Source organism: Gobius niger (assembly GCF_951799975.1).
Source record: "Gobius niger genome assembly, chromosome: 18".
NCBI classification, from domain to species: domain Eukaryota; kingdom Metazoa; phylum Chordata; class Actinopteri; order Gobiiformes; family Gobiidae; genus Gobius; species Gobius niger.
This window is the reverse complement of record NC_136869.1, coordinates 15,204,677-15,220,653: the sequence shown is the minus strand read 5'-3', so window position 1 is coordinate 15,220,653 and position 15,977 is coordinate 15,204,677. Positions and strand designations below refer to the sequence as shown.

At 41.3% G+C, this 15,977-nt stretch overlaps 1 protein-coding gene across 6 annotated transcripts in view; it reads left to right on the top strand.

Annotated features, from left to right (window-relative positions):
- Positions 1–15,977, top strand: part of neto1l (neuropilin (NRP) and tolloid (TLL)-like 1, like) — a 70,851-nt gene extending 54,874 nt beyond the window's left edge. Inside the window, exons 7-12 of one of the 6 annotated variants that reach the window (XM_079575821.1) lie at positions 4,092–4,174; positions 4,822–4,967; positions 10,014–10,127; positions 12,348–12,969; positions 13,579–13,653; positions 15,470–15,977. In XM_079575821.1, the coding sequence (XP_079431947.1) occupies positions 4,092–4,174; positions 4,822–4,967; positions 10,014–10,127; positions 12,348–12,969; positions 13,579–13,639 (1,026 nt within the window). In that variant the 3' untranslated portion in view covers positions 13,640–13,653; positions 15,470–15,977. The other 5 variants (XM_079575819.1, XM_079575820.1, XM_079575822.1 and 2 more) reach the window with 5 other exon arrangements.

Below are 15,977 nucleotides of genomic sequence, written 5' to 3'. Positions count from 1 at the left end.
GCAGTTAGCTTTGCCTGTTAGCCTGCTAGCTTCTTCGTGATACCATTAATGTGTATTGGGGCCTCTGACCCGTAGGCAGGAAAGTTGCCCCCCCCCCCCCCAAATCATCTCATTAACACTTGTATTACCCCCAGAGGGACTACGAAGAGGATTTATTAAGCTAAACAAGTTACTTAGTACTGCTTTAAAGCCGCACTCTATAACTTTTTACCCCAAAATTCAAAGCATTTGTTTCACTACAACTGTTTTGATATATTTTAGACAAACATACGTCTTTGCTATGGGCTTGCCCGCCCCTCCTCAAACTCCATGACCTGGGAAAAAAAACATTGTTGGTGGCTGGTATCTTTAGTTGCACGATTGCTGACATTTTCGTTGCAAAAGCTTATCACAGCAGGTCAGACAGGGGCTAATTATTCCTAACAGAAATGTTATTATTGCCTCTACATCTATAATGCCGACTCATGTCAGTGCACTGAAGGAGATGCAGAGGATATTCTCTGTAACTGTACACAATGTACACACCTGAGGTTAGGGCCAGCGCTTTATTTCCCCTCCGCTGCTGATACAGTGCTGCGCTAGAGCCACTGTGCCAGAGACACACATAATGACATCCTATACCGGAGGCTCCAATTAGACAGAACCCGAGTGCCCCAGAGAGACACCAAGGAGAAGAAAGGGGGTGCACTTAATAATGCATTTTAGGAAACATATGCGGGAGAAGTTTAGGCTGAGATGGCAGAGACAGGGGCAGCACTAACGGCGTGGAAAAGGCAGCATGCAAAGAGCAGCGAGAAGGACTGATGCAAGATTTATTGTTTGAGTAAGCAATAATGGCCCACTGTTCTTGCCAGAAGTGACAGCACTGCAGCAGGATCCGCTCTGTGGTCGCAACTTTAAACAATTATTTTCACCTTGGTTTATCCACAAAATCCACTTTCAGATCATATTGTGCCAGTCATCGTTTCCAGCTTGTGGCATATTAGAATCACAACGATCAAGCAAAACATTACGACCACCAGTGATTCTGACAGGAAGAGATTAGCTCACGAGGCGCTTCGTGAATTTTTCCACCCAAATCGACCACGCTCAAATTAGCTCATTCATAAAGTGGACTCTTTAGGACATCATCGCACTCTGTCCTCTTTTCGTTTAGCTGAAAGTGTGCCGTCTTTAGGCCAAAAGTTTTGCGTGCTGCCATCCACTAACACTAAAGAAGAGGTAATCTTTATTATTCCCTTCCCCTCTCTCGATGTTGATAATGCACATATGCCTAATAGCTTTATGCTGTATAATTTATAGGACGCTAACACCCCCAAGGAAGTCAGTCAAGCTCTATAGTTCTTTTGATTAGCTTGTCCAATTCTGCCCACAGCTGTTTTTGTACATATCGCTTCTTGCTGGAGGAAATCATTTGTATTTTCGAGTGCACCTTGGTCTGACACTCTCGAAAACCCTATAGTGTCAGCCTGGAAGCATAATGACAAAAATATGGACGTTCATTCAGGCAATAATGAGCCCAACCAAGAGCGCATCGAGAACCTTTTAGGCAACAAGGAGAACATCTTCTTCTTGAGTCAGTGATGGATTTTGCGTCATTATACGGAGCGGCTGCAAATCGATGGAGAGGCAGCCCATTTCCCACCAGAGCCGATCCCCTGCATTACAAATTGGTGATTGTATCTATCTGATCTATCGCCATCATTTGGCTGAAAGATCGACGACTGCCCACCAATTTTCTTCCTAATATGTTACGCAATGGGGCACCAGGGCTTTAAATCTTTTTGTTCACAGACAGGGTTGAGTGTGATTCCAGTTGCATCAGAAAAGCATCATTATTTGGTGGGTTTTGAATATTTTTATTTCAACACAATCATCAGTGGGTATCGTATAAATGTTAAGGAGAAGTGGTAGATTTGGGGAGGGCCAACGATACAAATGCATGTTTCACAGAGTTTTAAAGCAGTGTTTTTCAAACTACTACTTAATGAATTATTTGGTCTTCCAAGTACCAAATCAGGCCTAAACCGGGTCTAAAAAGGCTCTACAATAGGGTTTAAACTAAGTCCAGAAAAAATAAACAGAAAAGCTCTTAAGTTAAATTGCATTATGCAATGCAAAATATTTAACTGAACCTGAAAATCACCCGAAGAAGGTGGTGCACATTCTACAGTTTGAGAGGAAAGCAGCCCATGCTGCTGTGTGGTGGAGCTGAAGTCAGACAGACCATTTTTGCATTCATCTCTCCTTTTTGCACCTCTGTCTACACATTTTCTAAACAAATGTTTTTATTATTAATGATTACCCATTAAAGGGACTATACAGAGTTTAAAAATGTTAAAACTAAGTATTCATCCCCCTACATGTTCCAACAATGTCCTAAGGTGTAGAATGAGCTCAGACCTGTTCACCACAACTGCCTCTAAAATCCTGCACTGTCACTCAAAAAAGTGTTAATTCGGGTCCGAAGTGCAGTCATGCACGAGCTTAATATAGAAGCTGCAGTTATACAAATGACCTGAGGTGGCAGTAGTGAGTATAAAATAGCTAACTTGCATATAGCCCCATTAAGTAGGCCAATACATTATGGGGACCATTTATCAAGCGTTTGCCCAAGTGCAAAATGAGTAGCACTTTTAGCGTTTTTAGCACATGCAGCATTCTCTCATTTACGTATCAGATTTGGGGCCCAATTACTGTAATATTAACATTTTCAAATGTAGCATTGCAACACGCTCACATTTTTCAGGTTGCGCCCACTCGCACCTGTCTTGATTAATGACCCCCATATGTTTTGTTTACAAAACAATGAATGGAAAAGGTTTTCTTAGATTAAAAAGCATGTTTTTTTTGTTTTTTTTCACAAAACATTTGACATTTGAATCAAGGTGATTTCACACAAAAACACATTTCTCAAAAATCGATGGGGTGCCGTTCTCCTGAAATGCCATGTGCCTTTTCAACTGAATAAGTGGCGCTCTTATAACCTCTTAAAAGTAAATCTTCTTTCAGAGTTCATTCGTTACAGCGCTGTTTATTGCGACCACACACTGTAGCTTTGGCTGTTATGAACAGAAGCCAATGACCACTAAAACGTTATTTTTTTCTTTTCTTTTCTTTTCCTTTCCTTTTTTTTCTTTCTTTTTTTCAATTATCCAAGTGAACTGAAGCTCCCGGAAAAGTGAAAGCCATTCGATTCACTTCACAGACAGGTCCAAATCATTTTCTTTTGCAGAAGTAAGCCAATCCAAAGCTGCTACTCCTAAGTTAATGCGTCGCTTCCTCAGGGAACAAGCAATGAAAGTGCATCTCCTCTACGGCAGCACGTATTAGATTGCATTTATTTTTGCACTCACTGCCTTGTATACCGTTTGTGCCGTGGATAATGCTGACGAGGCGGTATTTAATTCATCTGCAGGATACAAAACGTCCCTTTTCCTGTGATGAAGCCGCAACAGTCAGCGAAGTGGCAAAAATATGACACATTTTTATTAGACCGTCTATTACTGACACCAGAACAGGAGCTAGGGGGGGTGGAAATTGGCCAGCTTGTTTTGTCCCGGCGGATCTATTCCTCTTGTCGTGTTCCTGAATCTGACTTGACATTGCCGGGTCCATTATCTCCTTCCATCTGCGGCTTTTGTCTTTGGGAATTTATAAAGTAGCGCAATTCCCTGTCACCGTCCAGCGGCGTTCCACTCATTAGCTGTAATGATGCGCAGCCACCGGAGCAAAACGAAGCCTCTCATTGGACGATCTCGGGCCTGATGGATGACTGACAGCCAAGTGTGTAAAAGTGCTCACGTGAGGCACTCGTTTGACCTCTCCTTGTGCAGACCGTGAATCTTCAATCTACACACTTGTGAACTTGCTGTCATGTGTAGATATTGGAGGGGGAAAAAAGGTTTGGGTTTGGAATTGCTGCTTTTGTGTATGACGCGTCCAAAGCTCTTTCTCAAATGCATTTGTAAAGACTTGCCAGACGCTTTCTGTCAGTGTTATTTCATTATAGTGCGGCACAATCGTTTTGCAGAGAGAGGGAGTAAGTCAAGAGAACGAATTTTAATTCATTTTTTGACTGCGTTTCACAGATCTACCTGCGTTTCCTGGACTACGAGATGGCCAACTCCAATGAATGCAAGCGGAACTTTGTGGCGGTGTATGATGGCGGAAGGTGAGGCTCAACCATACAAACATGGCATTGACAACTACATTAACCTCTTAACCCCCCGCATTACCCAAATCTAAAGCTTACAGCCTGTAGGCCAGTGGAACACCACATTTGAAAGCTAAGGCCTAGAAAACGGATCTGTTACCTTTTTCCTGTCGTCACTTTTTCGTCGTGTTGTGTAGCTTTTTTGTCGCCTGTTTTGTTGCTTTTTTACCACTTTTTTTGTTGCTTTTTTATCACTTTTTTGTCGCCTGTTCTGTTGCTTTTTTATCACATTTTTGTCGCCTGTTTTGTTGCTTTTTTATCACTTTTTTGTCGCCTGTTTTGTTGCTTTTTTATCACTTTTTTGTTGCTTTTCTATCACTTTTTTGTCGCCTGTTTTGTTGCTTTTTTATCACTTTTTTGTTGCTTTTCTATCATTTTTTTGTCGCCTGTTTTGTTGCTTTTTTATCACTTTTTTTGTTGCTTTTCTATCACTTTTTTGTTGCTTTTTTATCACTTTTTTGTCGCTGCTTTGTCACTGTTTTCATGAAAGTGCTTTTAGATTTGGGCAAAGCGGCCCTGGAGCCTGTGCTCGGTTAAGGCGGGGGTTAAGAGGTTAAACATGTGTTTCTGCATCACTCACAGTGAGTGTGTCTCTCCTGCCTCAGCTCAGTGGAGGACCTCAAGAGTAAGTTCTGCTCCACCGTGGCCAACGACATCATGCTGGTGTCCACCCTGGGCGTCATCCGGATGTGGGCGGACGAGGCCAGTCGAAAGAGCCGCTTCCGTATCCTCTTCACCACCTACCAAGAGCGTAAGCCCAACACGCCCCGCCACTACACATCCCATAATACAACACTGTAAACCTGGTCTTTAGTGCGGCCCGTAAAAGCGAGACGCAAGAACATTGGTTGGGGTTTATAGCGACTTGTATCAGATGCCACTCATTCGATATATACTGCGCCAGGTTTCCATTTAGTTTTATGGACATTTTAATAGCTAACACAGTGAGTGCGAGCTGCAGGATGTATCATGTGGAGTAATACAGAAAAATCAGTGAAGAATGAAGGCTTAAAATCAAAAAGTTCACAGCTTGATAAGTGAGCATATTGGGGCAGGATTTTCTCTATTAATAAAAGGAAATACAGCATGAAATGTCATTGCCATTACCATTAAGGCTAATATGCCTTTTCATTTATTATATTGGATAAGTTCTCTCACTTCACAGTTATGTCTATCCGCCTCAAATATACATACTGTAAGTTTTAAAGGCTTTTTTTCCCTCAAACGTTTATAAAGGCTCGAGGACTAGAGACATAATCACAGCCGAATCTCTCTTCAAATGAAAACAGATCGTCCTGAATAGGCACCATGTCGGACGTGTATCGACTTTGTCCCAAGCCTGATTCTCAATCAAGACCACTTCAATGGCCGCGTGAAGTGTACCCATCCATTGTGAGCACTATATATAGCATCACAGTGTCATTTAGCCTGCATTGTAACGGGCAGAATTACACCTAAAGCAGAGAAAACTTTTAGCCATTCAAGCCACATCCTGTCCCCAAACTGAATAGGAGTCACTGCAATGTAACAGAAGAAGATGACTATACCAATGCCTTAAGGCCTTTCTATATATATATCAAGTATTTGAGAACATATGACCACAATATGTCTCTGTATCTCTCATGTTTCAAGCTCCTAATACAGGCTTTTAATATTAATTTATACCCCGTAGCCTCTGAATCTGCAAATTATTCTTATGTTCAAAGCTACAGGATTGCAAACAAAGAACAGTTGAACGATCTCGGTCTAGAAGCTTCGTCAGCAGCATTAAAGGTCTTGTCTCTGGTCAGCAGGCACCCCTCCCATCAGAGGGGTGTGTCTTGTACAGCCCAAAGTACCGCCCAACTGTGTCCTTGAGAACTGCTCTCGGCGTGTAGTGTGTTTTTGATGAGGGTTTAACATTGTTAAAACCTCAAAAACAGCCTTACAACCGAGCCCCCAGTCCAGTCTCTTTGGTGGGGCCCTGTCACCATCGGAGGCCATGATGTGCCGTTGCCGGGGCAACCCCCCTGCCTAAAGTCACTGAGCCGATCCCTGCCAGACCCCAGCCATAGAGCAGCCGCCAGCTCTGCTCTCTGCCGCAGCCTGTCAGTGCTACACGCTCAGGTGCACTTAGCGCTGCATATACAACAGGCCGCTCAACAGCAGCAGGCCTCCGGGCTATTGAAACTGTCAAAGAATTTGAAAAGGGCCACTTCTTTGACCCCCGAGTCTGACAATTGCTTTTGTTTTCAATGCTTGGTCATGTGCTGTAGTAACTGGAACTCTTAGAAATACTAAAAACAGGTGCTTCTCGGACCATCGATGAATGAAATGGTCTTTCCTTCACAGCACAGTATGTTATAGAAGGGACAACATGGTGACTGGGATAATGAGTGACAGATGCAGCTCTGTTTCTATAACTCAGAAAATACAAGTCATTTTTCCTTGCAATTTAAAGTGTATGTACAGTACATACTCCATTATAGTTGTCCATACTTTGTTAGGTAAAACGACAGATGTTTTCATGACTAATGAGTAGTAATTGCCATATTAATTACCCTTCCATGTTATCTTACTATTACTGTGCTATGAAGTGCTATTGCTTAATATGTATCATCAAATTGTGTCCGGTGGTACTTGATGTGAATTCCAAAGGTATGATAATCAGTGTATATTAGAGGAGTCTGGCTGCTGATAGTGCATTCATGTATTAAAGGAGAATTTGACAGGATTATGTTGTTGTTGTTGTTATGTCTAAATCTCTTGCAATCACATTTGTTTGATATGGCTTAACCCGTGCTGCGGAGTCACGTTTAACTAAAGGTGCTACTTGGGCAAATATGTTTTTTCCTTCCCTATAATCTCTCCTTCTTCTGTGTGTGTGTGACCCCATGAACAGCGCATTAAGCAGCGTAAAAACTGCTGTAAAGGTGTTTGGGAACATGCTCTACTTCAGTGGCTCCTCTGCAGCTGTGAACACTTTTATAAAAGCCACTGGGCCCAGTGGGACCGAGCAGCTGCCGACGACATAAAACGACTAAAAGGATCAACACAAGCACTTATTGTAAGAACTGTCCCATAAAGTGCACAGGCGCATAGCACACCTGTAGCACCGGCAAATATCATACAGAAGTTATGCAGGTTCAGGAAAAGTAAATACTAGTCTGTGACTGGGCTTAACATTTGCCAAATTGTGGGAGATGTGTATTTTGGCTGAAACTCTTATACTAGTTTGGATGAGTTCTGGCACATTCATTATAGGCCTTTTTTTTTTTTTTTTGCACTTGATCCGTTTGACATCGACCAAACACAAATGCCAACAATTCCTTTGTAACTATTGGCTTTTGTTCTTTGAAAAAAAAAATGTCTGTGAAAGGTCCACAAATAATAGAATTGTGTGTCTAGTTTTTTGAAAGAACAGTTACAGTGCCGGAGAGAAACAAAAACAAATCTGTGGGTGGCTTGATTTTTTTCAGGGATTCAACCTTTTTATGTGCAACCCTCGTAGATTTATCCATGCATGGGACTGGCACAAGGCTTGCACTTAATCTTCTGGTCTAAAAAAGACTTCCATAGATGTGTTGCCTGCATTCCTAAATAGTTTGCAAAGGGCTAAAATGCACAAGCGTCGACTGAATCGGATCCAGACTTCTTGGGGTCATTGAACTTACGTAAACGTTTGCCAGAGACCAGCTGCACTTCCTGCTCGCTGAGTTCACTTGCATAATATCTGGCATACTGTTTGTTTCCTCTTCTAATCCGTGTCAATCCTAGTGTTCTGTAGGTGGCGGTGGCGCCCTCCTGAGACCGGTCTTGGAAATGCGACCCCTGGCTCTGCTTCCTGCTCCGAGACTCATTTTAATCCCGTTGGCGCATGTATTGACTCAACCACAAAAGCCACCCCCGTAGTCTTGTTCGTTTTTAAAAATTCATGACCCTCGTGTCGCTTCTGGCGCTTCACCGCAAAAAAAAAAAAAATCCCTCCTTGCACCCATCAACCACTCACTTAGGAGTTAATTATGTCTCCACGCTGGCAGCTCGGGGTCCTTCTGTGTGACTAAAAGGGCACATTTATCACAAAATGTCTAAAAATTAATTTGAAAGAAGATTAGAGGGGGATCATGCTCTTATGATCAGCTGAGCTCTGGAGAGAGGGATGGGCGCCCCCTGGTGACTTTTGTGGGGTACAAAGATGCGCTACATTTATCAGCATGAAGCCATTATTACAAGTAAAACAGCCACATGGAGAAGTGTCATGGAATACTAGAGACAGTGCAGGCTTTGTGTTGTAAGAGAGGGTTTTTTTTTTCATTATTATTAGAGAACATTACAGTTCGAAGCACATTAAAGTTCAGCTTTATCCAAATCTAAAAATCTTCTCAACTGGAGTTTACAGCCTATAGTCCAGTGCTTGATTTAAAAGACCTACAAAACTGATCTAAGATTTTTTCCTTGCGTTGTCGTCACTTTTTCGTCATATATTTGGTGTTTTTTGGGTCACTTTTGTGGCACGCTTTTGTCGCCTGTTTGATGAGCTTTTAGATTTTAGATTTGAAAGAGCACTTTTAAATGACTAAATTCTTGTAACAATAGAGGAAAATGTTTAGGCCGTGAAAAAGGAAAAGAATAGGAACATGCAAACAGGAGTAGTGCCGTTGTAGTAGTTGTCAGTACAGTATAGTGAGTCCTACTGTACATCTTTGTTCTTCATTGACCTGTAGTTACTGTATTATTCAACGGCAACAAAAACAGCTATTCATCAAGGCGGGGCCTCAGTCACACGGGGGCCTGGCTCCAAGTGTTCCAGTGTTTTAGCGCTGCCAGTAACGCTGCAGAGAGTATGTGCTGACAAGCCATTTATAACATGCACATTTATACTGTCTACTGTGTATTTCATTTCAACTGATTTTTATGCGCCGATATTCAATTACAACACGCTGTAAATAGAATGCATGTAATGAATAACTTTTATCACATCCACTTGCCCTGGGATCCATACGGACATAAAAACAGGCACATTGATTTGCAGCAGCCGCCCGCTTTAGTTACCCCGTGGAGAAAGTGTATCAAAACATCTAAGTAAATGCACTCTTTTAGGGCTGTTGTTTTGTGATTGGCTCAGGGGGGGATGAAGTGCACCAATCAGATGACATGTGCATTAGTGTGATTGGTAGTTAAAGGGAAGGGCACCTTGTATTGTAAAGCATAGGGCCAACAGGCTGGGCCGCAAGGAATTACAAAGCTGACTTTAAGACTGGGATTTGACTCTGCCTTTACATACAAAAGGAGCCCTGGCACTCACTATTGTGCTATTATACCTAAATCAATATCTTACAGGACTAAACCAAGTCTAAAAAGTATTTAATTAGTCGAAACTGGTGAACATAATGTCGAAACCAGGAAAAAATGACTTGCTAAACTTGTGTGATAGATCACTACTCTATCAACTCTGCAGTGTCAGTGGTAATCCCCAAACCTATCATTTTCAGTTTGTTATGTTTTATGCCAAATAAATAAAAAGTGACTGTGATGTGTAAATGCAATGGATTTCTCCTCGACGAAATATTCAAATCCACAAGTTGTCTTTGCAAATTTTGGTGGAAAGAAGGAAGATGAGGATGAAAATTCATGAAGGACAGATGGGTTCAGGGGGATCAGGGCAGATCTGAGGCACATCCAGGCAGATTTACTTCAGGCAAAATTGGCACAAAGCACCCTCTGGTCAGCTGCGGCTGCAATACTAATTTTGTGCATTTGGAGTTTGCGGCATATATTATTCCAATTGTATCATGAGACTTTTTTGTTTGTTTTACAGCTCCTTGTGATGCCGATGCCTTCTTCTGTCACAGCAACATGTGCATAAACAACACTCTGGTGTGTAATGGGATGCAGAACTGTGTCTACCCCTGGGATGAGAACCAATGTAAAGGTGAGGAACAACAGTTCATGTCATTATCGAAGCTTTACAGAAATAAATGCATTAAAGAAAAGCGCAGGAACTTTTCAGCACCATGGACAGCGACGCTTACATTGACGGTGATTGCGATCTACACGGCCAGTGGGCTGAACTTAACTAATATATTACTGGATTCGGTGGCGCCAGATTTCAGCTAAATTTAGTTGAGACGAGACACTGCAGGCGAATGAGAAAAATATATAATTTAGAGATATCATTTTCCTGCATATTACCGACATAGGTGTAAGGGGGGAAATGAAAGGCAAGATCATATTATCTATGGAAATAAAGTCAAGTAAATAAAATTGTTTAAATTTGACAAAATCTGAATAATGGATAGAGCCTGGTTTATTTTGATTTAGTCTTTTGAAAAAAACGAAGGTCCCTATAACAGATTATAAAGTAACAGTGCACAAAAAACATAATCCCATAAGCAATGCTGTACTTCCCCTCTCCACCCTTTCGCAGTCACAATAATCGAGAAACCGTAGTGCACCCCGGTAGCCTAGTGGGTGAAGCTGCTGCACATGCTCGTGGGACTTTCTCCCGGCCTCAGCGTCCAGGGTTTGAGTCCGTGTCTCTCTTTACCGCCTTTCAGCCTTTGCTGTCCTGTAACATAAAACCGATGGGTCAGAACACTCTGATCAGATTCAGACATGACCACAATAGCATGTGGTTTATGATGTCGTGATGGGAAACAGACTTTGCATATTTTGTCAGCCTCCAGAGATGCCGGATGTTGAATATTCTCCCACTTTGTGCTGCCAGTCGCTTGCAGTAAAGCCACCAGATCCATACATCGATCCCCCGTGTGTGTGCGCGTGCGTGTGTGTGTGTGTGTGTGTGTGCGTGTGCGTGTGCGTGTGCGTGTGCGTGACGCGTGCGCGTGCGTGTGCGTGTGCATGTGCACGCCACTCCTTCATAATTTATCCGCAGTTCTAACTTCAGATTTCTGTGACGCAGGATGCTGTCCAATTCTCTGTGAGATGTATACGGACTCGGGGGATCAGCCAGTGCTCCATCGCTCATTAATGACTTTGCCGGAGCTTGACCTTTAGCCATCCATCACAATATTTCAAGTACATAACTTAAGATCCACTCTGCGGCTCCGCTGGGGCCAGTTGGATTATGTACCTCAAACGTCAATATACAAGCAGTGGATTTTTAATGATGTTGGTCCTGCTTAGTAAGCAATTGGGAAGCGTCACTCATTTAAGTTGACAGCTAGTAGCCCGAGTTACACTTTTGTATATATATATATATATATATATATACTGTACATATATATATAAAACTGTCTGTGTCTTGCAGCACAGGACGGCTGAATCAATGCAGAGTTTAGCCTCAACCATTCCTTAGATATTCATTTAATGGTGTGTTTACATAAAAATAGTAAACAAAATAACAGTGATTCTCACAAAATGTTTCCTTGAAGTTCCCCTTAAGTCTGGCTGACACAAACCCCATATAATATATTCAAAAGATATTTGTGTTCATTAATTTGATAGAATCTGATATACATGTTAGCCCTACGTGTCACTTACACACAAATATAAAAGTACCCAGTTCAAACTTGAATTCTGTCTGAATTCTGTACTACATCGAGGTGTGAACGGTTTCTCGGCCCGTTACTCTCCGCTGGTGTAATGCACACAGCCATATTTGTCCTCATTAGACAAAATGTCAGGTTCTATCCCTCTCTCTTTGAATGTAATCGCAGCGTGACAGTGGAGCTCGGCTGTGTTCATCTGTGTGCAGAGGCCCGTTCATGCAATCTTCAAATGTCACACCATGTCAGAGATAATGAATATTAGACCAGGACAAATGTAGCGGACACAAGAGTACATGAGGAGGTCCATTTGCTGAACATGTGAGGGATTATGAAGCATGAACTCTTAGATGGTGGGATCATAATAGACTCCACAGTCAAGAACAAAGCACAGAAATGGGAGTGGAAAGGAAAATCCACATTTTTGTACACTTTTGAGATGGTTGCACAGAAGGAAAAGACGGGGACAAAACCTAAAGTGTCAGAGATTAAGTCAGGGAGGCTAAACTGATTCTTCTTGAACACAGACAGAAGGGGAATGGTGAAAATATGTGTAGGATGTTAAGCTTCTAAGTTGGATGCAAAGGAGAAAAACAAATTGAAGTTATGTTGTTCTCCTCTAACAGTTTGTTGTGTTTCGACAGAGAAAAGAAAAGCTAACATCTTGGACAACCTTAACAACACAAACGGCACCATCATCGGTGTCACGTGCTGCATCGTCCTCCTGCTGCTCATCGTGTCCATTATCGTGCAAATCAAACAGCCTCGGAAGAAATACATCCTGCGCCGTGAGGACTTTGACCCCACCCTTTTCCAGGAGGTCTTCGAGCCGCCCCACTACGAGCTGTGTACTTTGCGCTCAGCCACCTCAGCAGCAGCGGCCTCGGCAGACCTGGTGGACCTGGCGGAGGACTTTGAGAACTACCACGCCCTCAGAAGAGCCTCCTCCCGGTGTGTTCACGATCACCACTGCGGCTCCTCGTCCAACCCGGGCTCAGCGCACTTCTCCCAGCTGTCCCTGAGCGGCAGAGGCAGCAGAGGCAACCTAAGCACTCGAGAGGCAGCTACTCTGCTAACGGACCTCCCCCAAGCCCCCATGTCAGTACGCCCCCTGCTGCCCAACACGGGGAACCGCAGAAGCATCCTGGTCATGAAGCACAGCTACTCGCAGGAGGCAGCGGACAATGGCTGCGACCTGGACGACGACATGGAGGAGGTGCCCACCACCAGCCACCGGCTCTCGCGCCACGAGAAGGCAGTACAGCGGTCAGTATCCATAGATTTCTGATGAAACATCAGCTGCACTGTAGGCTTAACTTTGTGGTTTACAATATTTATGTTGTTATGTTTACTTCCCATTTAGATTTATTTGTCATTTTAAATTATAACAAGCTTCTTTTTGCTTTAATTTACAATTAAATACTAATTTAAAGGGCTAAAATAGTCATATTTTGCCCCTTCTTGCATGCACTTTGTTGAACATGTACAGCACAACTGTAGTTGAAAATAGATTACAGATTACATGCACTTACATTTTATTCAGTCTTATACTAGACTATAAAAGGGCTTGAACCAGTGCCTCTTACATTGCACAGCATTGCAAATGTTGCATTAAGAAGTATGAAACTGAAATACCGGTACTTTGGCATGATATTTTTGATAAACACTGATATTTGAAAAATCATAGTTGTTTACTTATAGAGTTATGGAGAAATAGATTTGCATGTAGATTTTCTAAGTGATCTTGATGGTGTCTGCATGCAGACTCCTCAGCTGATTTTAGAATAGCATTTATGAGATCTTTGCTGTTATGAAGCACATTATTCTATGCAAATCAAGAGTTTGATATTAAACAAAAGAGCCGTGACATTTCAGGTTCTGCCTCATTGGCTCTTTGAGCAAACATGAATCAGAGTACAACACAACTAGGGTCTAGGAGACAATCTCAAGGTAAGCACCCTTATCCAACAGTCCACATCTCTCTCTGTTGTCGTGTAGTCATAGTTTGCTGAGTCCTGTAGTTTCTTTCTGTGATTTTTTGCATTTTTTGTTGTTTTATTTTCTATCAAGATGGGTCTCTTGCTTGCAGTCATCTTGATTTCAGCAGGTTTTGTTGATTAGATGTCTATGCTTTAGTTTGCCCTCTGTCCCATAGTTCTGGAGGCACTGTCAATGTGTATGTTTTCACGAGCATGGACTTTTTTATTTGATGCTAATGACTCAATTATAACCTCTCTACTTTCCTCACAAACATATACATTGGAGTCATTTGCTGAAGCACAAATCAACAATTTACTGTAAACTATTTTAGAATACAATACATTATTCATACCATGTTGTGAGTAGCAGATTTTCATTATTTTCTCAAACATTGCATGACAGTATGTCATCTGTGGATATAATTTTGTGTTATTAAAAAGTAGCCTTCATGTTCAGTAACATTGTATGTGGGTGTCCCAACAAAACAGAAAGTTAGAAGCAGATATTATTCCAATGGAAAACATTTGATGGGCATCCACATAAAGTGCTACTTATTGTCTTAATGTAATAAAGCTGTGTTGTGTCTGTCTGCTTATGTTCTGCGTTGTGTTGCATTGTCTCCATCATGTAGACTTCTTGAGAATAGTGCTATCCTGGATCAGTATGAACGGGCATCACTGAAATATGAAAAAGCGGAGCGTGGATTTACACCAGCATGATGCTGATGATGGAGACACTGACCACTGGAAATCAGTATGACAAACTAAATGTGTAACGGACTAAATGATCCCTGCAGCTACAAAGCTTTGGAGAGCAACTCTAATGCAGCAGTTTTTGCCTAAATGAAGAAACGGACCTTTGGATTGTCAAAGTCACTCAAATTAATATATTCACACTTCCCAGCATGCATTTTTTTTAAACTTGTTTTATTTTTATTGAGCTATAATTATGTGAAGTTTATAAAATACATCTAGATCTGTACAATTTAAATCAGTGACAGAGAACTCTCACTAAACCATTAAAAACAAGTCAATCATAGATTATGCATGTTTCATTTAACCAAAACATGAATAAACCCTCAATTACCAAATCTCAAACACATCCCAATAATGTCATGTGATCCCACTGATTGTTGTTACTTTGATATTATCGGTTTCCATCCTCAAACGAAACAAATTCTTACCCTTTCAACATCTTTATTCTACACAGGCAAACATGATCCTTAAATCCTACACTTGTCTCATTGTTAAGGCTTCACGTCTTTGTAACAGACTTTTATAGGGCTAATTGATAGAATGACACTTTGTACTTGCTCCAGTTCAAATTCAGGGCTGGTTTTTAAAAATGCTTTGTAAAATTATTAACAATAATGCTTCAGGCTGTTTTGTTTGTTTTTTGTATTTGGTTTTCTGTCCCATTCTGTTATTTTAATTTCTATAAAATCTAAACATTAGGCAGCAGTGTATTGCAGTACCGTGTCCATTAGTACTTTACATGTTTACCATACTTTGTGATTAATTACTTAACACTGCTATAATGTTTCCCCCCAAATATAGCCATATATACATAACATTTAAAAACATATTCATCTATTTAGCATTCTGTCTCTTTAACACATTTTCCCCACATTATATAATGTAACATCTTCCCCAAAGCATCTGAAGTCACCATCAAATGCCAGCAGTTTTAAGATTATCAAAAAGTTGGTTTAGTTGTCCATCCAGAAGTGTAAACAGCTGAGGTTGCGTATCATGATAAAAATAATAGTATTTTTATTTTTCTGCAGATACTTCAGACAGGTGCAACATTCCTCTGCTTCTTGCCAAGTCTGACTGCACTGGGAGCTTAAACCTTTTTTTTTCTCTCTCTTTGTGCATCTCGAATGAACTTTTCCCGTAGAGAATGTGTGGTATGTGACTTGTCTCAATGGAACAGCAGAGATGCATAACTGTGAATGACTGGCTTCAGGAGTGATGAGCCATGGGACAAGAATTATTTAGATGTGGGACTGAGAAATTTACAATACCTTTAAAGTAGGTGATCAAGAAAATATCAGGTTTTTGAAATACACTTTATTATTGACATGATTTAGCACATTTACAATTTTTATGTTTATTTTCAATAACATTTTATGACAACACTGTTGAGGAAATTAACAGTAATGTGACGGAATCTGCCCTACATGTAAGAGTTTAATTCTGTTAAATCTATGACTATAGGCTACTAACCTTTTCTGAACCATTTGTTTGTTTTACATTTTCTGGTCCCAATCTTCTTGCATTGTGGTGCTTCTA